Genomic DNA, 7,947 nt, shown 5'->3' with positions numbered 1-7,947 from the left:
CAAATATTTATTTTCACATGATATTCCTTTGCTACACAGACACGTGATGTACATGAGTACGCACATGAACATGGACACAGGACAAGTCAAATTTATAAAAGGTAAGGCATGGGAGACAAAACTATTATATGTTTCAAACCATGAAAACTAAAGAAATTAAAAAATATTTCTAGAAAGAAATGGTAAATATAGAATAATATAGAAAAATACTTCTATGGATCAGATCACTTCAAGAAAGCTTACACTGGTTCATGCAATAACTTTTAATCATTCTGCAGACAGAAGGGTAAACAGATGGAGGTAAGGCAAGATAAAACAGTCTGCGAGAGGTTCCCGGTTGACTATTTTTTGATATCTCATGCTCTGAAATTTCCTTATCCAGCAATCTAAACCCATCTGGACAGTCATATGGACCGCTAACATACTTGATCTGCAAAATATAACTGGTGTGTCAATAATCATGCTTGCAAATTTTCAGAGGCAAAAGAGAGATGACTTGCCAATTTAAGGAACTTCTCCAGAACGTCAGATTGCTCAGCAGAAGCTCCTTTCTCTGGGCTAAGATAACTGTATATTCAGTGAAATTGATACCTGGTGTCAGAAAGGTGAAACAACCATATACAGTCTTGGAGAAAGCAGGCATAGAAGAGAGAGAAATGAAAACACCTAGACTTATAATAGAGAAGAAAATATCAAAAGCATGCACGCCATTATCAACGGAGTTACTACATTATCAAGTAAGTTACAGTGCATGTTGTGAACGGTAACAACAATAATGATAAGTAATTAGTAACAACAATACTGATAAAAGTAAACTGTGCATTTTAACAACCAACCTATACCCAGAGCAATTATGTTCCTAGAATATTTCTACAGTTAAATTCTATAATTTTTAACAGTTGACTATCTCCTACCTCAATCTTGTCCTTCAGCCATCTTTAACACTCGCGTCTACTACTGAGGCCCTGAGCCTTTCAAATTCTAAGCTTAGTTATCCTTAGGTTCTTCCAAAAATTGATGGTTTCCACTAGAAAACAAAAGTATCATCCCTGAAGATTTAGAAATTAGCATATGTTCCGGGTTTATTAAGATCTTAAAAATTTTATCCTTTCCTTCTCAAAATTTCTTTATTTCTAGCTTAAACCCCACATTATAGATTCTTCTTTGATATAGCTTAGACGAGAGAGATTGCCTATCTAATTTTCCATCAAACAATCTCGTAATATCATATAGAAGCTGTCCAACAAGTTGCTAAAATGCACCATTAAGAGATTGCAGTCATCAGCCCTGCGCCCAGAAATCGACTTATTAAACTTGCTCCTAGCCGAATTCACTAACATATGACAGGTGCTTCATTTGGAATAAAAAATTTGCATAGATTCTCATAACAAGAAGCACTAATGACACTCCAGCAGGCACTGTGTTTTCAGCGAGTTATTTCAGGAGGTGCCTCCTAAGCATTGACTTATTATTAGAAAATGTTTTCCAACATACACTATCTTATGCACTTTATAGGTAGTTATCACAACAAGTGAAGTAGAAAACTTTGAGGTTATATACATCCATCTATTCTGTCCATTCAACTTTGTGGAGGGCAGTCTCCAACTATTTCATATATAGTACAGCAAAACTAAAGTTCCAGTTTCACTTGGTTAACTTTGGCTGTGCCTAGAATGATGCATCAAGCATAAAGGCATCAGAGAAATTTAACTCGTAATTCATTCAATGATGAAAGTGAAAATATTTATAACCTGCACCTAGTTGGCAGCAGAAAATTTAAACAAAAAAGGTTCAAGATGAGATTTTTTTACGGCGGTTCTTTCAGTAAAAAAAGTAAGTTTCCACAATGTTGTCGACAGAACAAATTCCAATTTCCATACGTTGCCTTCCATGTTGCATTAGTTTTTGCATCATCATGAAGGAGGGAAAGAAAAACTATAAATTGGTTTTTAATACAATATTCAAGGTGCACAGATAAACAAGTAAATTAAAACTCGGTGCAAAGAAATCTCACCCACGTATTCGTTCTCTTAATTCTTCATTAGTGATCTTTGATCGGGCATATCCAAAGATGTGAACTTCATTGGATTGTAAGAAACCCTGTATATTTGTTAAAAGGTACACCGATGTAAATGAATAAAATTCTAAGAAACCGAAAAACTCCATAATTAACATTTCAGCTCATTTAGCAACCTTCAGTCTCAAATAACAAGGGTCGTCACAAGGGAGTTCTTGTCTAGAACAGTTGATGCTATGACTAGTTTCTATTTGTGGCTTAAGGGCAATAAATGGAAAGTTATGGTAAGTATCTTCATTCATATGAAAATATCAATAGCAGTATATTACACATAGTATAAGAGTTGAACCTTCACAGTTCTGAAAATGCAACAGACAACAAAATAATATGACCCACAGATGGCTCCTAAGAAAAGGAAATTTAAGATGCATCTGCAAGCGCAACAACATGATCATTACATTTTATTTTTGTTTATAATGTTTGGTTGAGGATAGAACTTTGCTATTCCTATAAGCAATGTCATTTTGAACCAGGAATGTATAGCATATCTAAGAGGCAAAAGGTTTTGACATGCAGGAATTCTGTGACAGAACATCACATGATCCGAATTCTCAAAAATACCATTGAAGATTAGTCATGATTTCTTCACCAGTAAATGTATGTATATTAACAAGTTGAAACTTATAAATAAGTTCACATTATGGTTTCAGTCAAATGCCAAACTTTTCTGGTAAAAATACATGCATCTTGGTTCACATCTGTATCCTAACTCTCATTCCTGAAAATCCAAGTCTCGTGACATGCAGACAGAATGGCTAAAGTAGTATGCAAACATCACCCTTTCATGTGCCTATTCTCTTTCACTTTACGGTAAAGAAGTCGCACACTTGGGCATCCAAGTATTATTTCGTTTATGCTAACAATATGTAAAGTTCGAAGTATAAACAGTAACGCACATACTGCTCACTGATAGTACTTTCAGCAAATCTTATTTTATCCCTGACATTTAGTATTGTGAATACTGATACTTCTTTGAGCGAATGATATTTTATTCCTGACATTTAGTATTGTGAATACTAATACTGCTTTGAGCGAATCTTATTTTATTAGTCAATATATTAGTTTTATGTTGCAGTAAGTTCATGGCGTAAACATGGTTATTAAACTAACCAGAAAGACCAAAAGTAGAAACTTTTATATGATATGAAATGGAAGTAAACAAACCTGCCGGAAAAGGTTAAAGAGCGCAGGAAAAGTTTTCTTCTTTGCCAGATCTCCGGAAGCACCAAGCACAACAATGGACAGGCACCCGCTCTCTAATACATCGTCGAGGGGTCTGTCCTCAATGAAAGATTCACTCCTAAAGCTGTTTCTCTCAAAGGAGTCGCTTTTTGACGAAGGTGATGACCCATTTGATCCTGTTGACATGGCTAACCTGCACTTTGCCTCAGATTCTTAAATATCACTTTCTTTTACACCTGCAAAATGCACATGTTTGGTAACAAATCCTATTTCAATTATCACTTCAGCAATAAACATTACATTTATCGATTTATATGGAAAATAAAACTTCATACAAGAATTTCTACATTTCTGCACCAAATGGTACTAGAAACAATAAAAATTTTGGGATTAACAAAGTGGCACTGGATCAAATGGTACTAGAAACAATAAGATTTTTGGGATCAATAAGAAGATTCTAAATACAACTCCTACATTAACTACGTTTATGCCTCGTTTGGTACGCGGGAATGAGTGGGAATGAAATGTAATTCTAACTTCTCATTCATGCTTACCAAACATAATGAGTTTTTGGATGCTAGAAATATCATTCCCACTTCTCATCAATTCCCACTTAATGTGAAAATTGTTATTCCCAATGAGTTATTAAGGAATTGATATTCTCACTTAAGTAAGAATGAAAATAATAAAATAAATTCGGATATACCCTTCTTAAAGATATTCTCACTTAATTCCCTAATTGCACCCAAACATGAGAATGAGAATGAACATTCTCACATCAATTATATTCCATTCTATTCTCATTTGACTCCGTTCCCGCGCACCAAATGAGGTGCATGATTAAACACGGACAACTTTGATAACAAATTCCTGTATATTCCAAATATCTAAAACCAGTCACAAATACGAAGTTATCATGGCAAAAGAGAAACTTTTCTTGTATAAAATGTGGGTACTTCCAATTATTTTAGGGGCATAATCAAAATTCTAAGCCATCTTGTCTATACTAAGTAGTAAAATCAAAGTGTAGAGCTTAGTACATAGTAACTAAAAACTATACACATCTATTTTTATTTTATTTTTTATTTTTTTCTTTGGAAAGATGGACAACATACTTAATAGAAGACATGGAACAAGCACAAACAACAAGAACAACACCATCATTTGTCCACCATAGGTAACTGCAAATTGTGAATATTTTGCCACAAAACAGCATCAACGAAAAGACAATCTACAACCATAACTACAAAGAAATCATCAAAAACCACCACAAATCAATTTATAGTCCGGTCTACAATAAATTCAACTTCAAAAGATTTAACAATTTCCAACTCCAATAAATGAAATTAAGCAAGATGTGGATCACTCCCAACCCAATAACACCCAGAATCAGTAACTTTAACAAATCTAAACACGCACTAACCAATAAACCCACTGATCCAACCCCAAGATCCAAACTTTCTCCTTCAGTTCAAAATTCAAAGGAAACACACAAAAATGATAGAAACTGGGAATAAAAAGGGGAAATTTACCTCTTAAAAGATGCGATCAGACGAAATTAATCGGAGATTTAGGGTTTGCTCCCTCTAATTTTATACTCTCCAACTACTTCACCTACCCCTCTCAAAATCGTACAACAAACAAAAATGAAAAATATAATTAATTAATTAATTAAAGCAGGTAACTATTAAAAGTGGGTAGAGCAATTGATATTTTGACCCGCTAATTATACGCTTCCGTACTATTTTTATTGAAATCTAACGGTCAAAGATTTCTTTTACATTTTTGTTCTTGCTCTGTAGTGTCACGTGAATGTGACGGGGGAATCACGTGCTCGCAGCGTATATAAAATAAGATAATAAAATTTTATTTGAGGAGCGATTTATGGGACCCGCTAGATTTCAGATTTATGTCATTAGTGACGTCATTATTTTTAATTTAGTAATTGTCCATAATCGATAATGTATTTTGCATTGGAGTCCTTAGAAAAACATTATTAATTTTCTTAAAATAATTTTTTAATCGAACCTACGGATTTTGGATATTATTAACTCGTTATGTGAAATCCAACTAAAATTTTCCTTCGGAAATCGAATACTTTCATAGATGATAAACTGTGATTCATCTTAGATGAATGGAAATTATAATAGCATATTGCATCCCCGATGGCGTAATCCAAATAATTTACATTTATAATATATTTTTTTGGCAGTTTTGTTGGAAAAAATCAAGATGTGCAGTACCATAGGGGTCTTTTCTCAAAACTTCAGGAGGGTCATGCTAGGGATACTCTGAATACAGCTCGAATATGATACTTATCATATTCATATCTGTTTACCCATCACGGATACAGATATGGATATATCTCGGCAAAAAAAATTATATTCATATCCACTAAAATCAGATACAGATACGGATATAGATGTGGATATATAAGTGGATATGCATGTCGATACAAAACGGATATAGGAAAACTAAATAATATGAAAAAATAGTTCATGTAATACAAAAGTGTTGATTACTATTAAATGTCAAATCCGTAACAAAATGTATTACAAAACGAAAACTAAATAATATGAAAAAAAATAGTTCATGTAATACAAAACGAAAGCTAAGATTAGACATCTTGATCATCAAAATTAATGTCAAATCCGTAACGTAAGGATTATATTGTAATAGTATGACTAAAATGTATTCGGATATATTAGATACGGATCCAGATATTTCACTATAAAACCCTATGTGTTACTATATTCTATCGGTTATAGATTTGAGTAACTATACTTTTATCCTCACATATACGATTATGGATATTTTCTCAGATACAGATATTGTTTAGCTCAACAATTTAATTTATTATCACTAGCACACATGTGATGAGTGCAAATGCATGTGCTAGATATTAATACTTATCTTTAGAGGTGGTAAACAACCGAATTAGAGCGAACACCAGTAAACTCGAACCTTAGGATTGTCACATTTTTCTTACTCTCTTATTCTTTTCGAGTTTTTTGCATATACGCCCAATAGTTATATATATTTGTAAATGTGCCCTCCAAAGCGTCATTTTTTTTTTTGTAATTTCCCCTCTAAATTGTCATTTTCCATTTAGGCTTATGCCTCAAATTAAGCTAATTAAAACTTTTAGAAATGTCTAGCCTATCATTTAAGAAATATAGAACATAAACGAATATTTAATGACCAAGCAAATCAAATACACTTTTGGTTAAATCCTATTCATTTATGAATAGAATACTAAAAATTATTTGTTTACTATTAAATGAGATAGAGAATTGAATATGATCGAATATGTTGATGAATAATAACCAAACTTTTTATTAATTATTTGGTCCATTTCCGCTTGTACTTGTCTTACTTAATTTTATATGAAAAAATATATTCGGTCACAAACTAGATTTCTTCAAATTCTCAGCCTTTATTTTATCTTCCATTGATTTCAGCAGAATATGGTTCGACATTTCCACACCAATTCATATCCGACCACAAAAGTTGAAGGACATCAACATGCAAGTATTATGATTTGTATTGACTAATGAAAGAGAAAGCCATTAGTTAAATTTGGGTCCAAGTGAGAACATGTCGCATTTAGTCTAATTTGAACAAAAGTTGAGCACTTCAGGTGGCAGAGATATGAATTGAGTTCGAAGAGCAAAATGCATAAGCAACAAGGAAGTCCCACGCACTTCAATGAATAGTGGAACAATTATGACTTTTTCCCTAAGTGCGTTGATGTATTCAAATTTGATTAGACAACTAGACAGAATCACACAGAATCATACAGTTTCACAACTAGACACAATCACACAGAATCACGACGATGTTCAGTAAACAGTCAAACAACTTTGTTATGCATGTCTAACTATATTATCTTTTAGTAATTTTAACAACCACGAGCAAATGCCAATAACATTTTCCATGTTTCATTATGATTAGCATAAAATTTTATGATTAACCTATTATTTTTTATTTTCCTTTATATTAAAATTCTGCAGCATATAAATATATATTCTCAAATGATCACTGAAAGTCATGGTCAAGAATTATTTCAATAATAGATAAATCAACTACATACAAACAGAGTAACATGCAGAATTAATGGCAAATACATTAAAGACAAACCTGAAATGAATAATAACATGCCCTAATAAGATGCGAATAAATTTAAAAATAAATGAACTACTTACAAAGAGATTTACATGCAATTTATCAGGAAATTTCAAAGGCTTATGAAAATAAGGGCTCAAGTAAATTAAGAATTAACCATGAATGACAGATTCAGTTGCTTAGAAAAAAAATGACATGCAGCTTGAAAACGACAGAGATCTTCATAAAAAAGCATAAAATTTTATGAATCGAACAATTACTACTGCAATACAACAGAAGCATAAAAGATTCCCTAAAGCAATGGTCTTTCTATTGCAAAATAAGAAGGAATGGAAGAAAATTGAGTTTTTTACATAATACTAAGATATGGACTTAATTAGGGTTTTCTCAGACAAAAAAATCACCGAATCTAAAAAAGAGAACGACGAATAATAAATAGATTAACTTAATGAGGGTTTCTTCTGGGACAATGGGTGAACTAATTTCGCATTTTCTCTGAGGCGAGGATTCAAAGGATCTGGAAAGGAGAACGAGAAAGAGTAAATGTGGTGACTTATTGAGGG

General features: G+C 32.6%; 1 protein-coding gene across 1 annotated transcript in view; it reads right to left on the bottom strand.

The window, feature by feature from the left end:
* Positions 1 to 4,931, bottom strand: part of LOC109830513 (glucose-6-phosphate 1-dehydrogenase, cytoplasmic isoform) — an 18,330-nt gene extending 13,399 nt beyond the window's left edge. Inside the window, 5 exon segments of the mRNA XM_020397786.1 lie at positions 244 to 430; positions 501 to 567; positions 2,015 to 2,100; positions 3,242 to 3,495; positions 4,792 to 4,931. Coding sequence (XP_020253375.1) covers positions 244 to 430; positions 501 to 567; positions 2,015 to 2,100; positions 3,242 to 3,445 — 544 coding nt within the window. The 5' untranslated portion in view covers positions 3,446 to 3,495; positions 4,792 to 4,931.

This window comes from Asparagus officinalis, chromosome 2, assembly GCF_001876935.1.
Source record: "Asparagus officinalis chromosome 2, Aspof.V1, whole genome shotgun sequence".
Taxonomy (NCBI): Eukaryota; Viridiplantae; Streptophyta; class Magnoliopsida; order Asparagales; family Asparagaceae; genus Asparagus; species Asparagus officinalis.
This window is presented reverse-complemented; position numbering and strand designations above follow the sequence as displayed.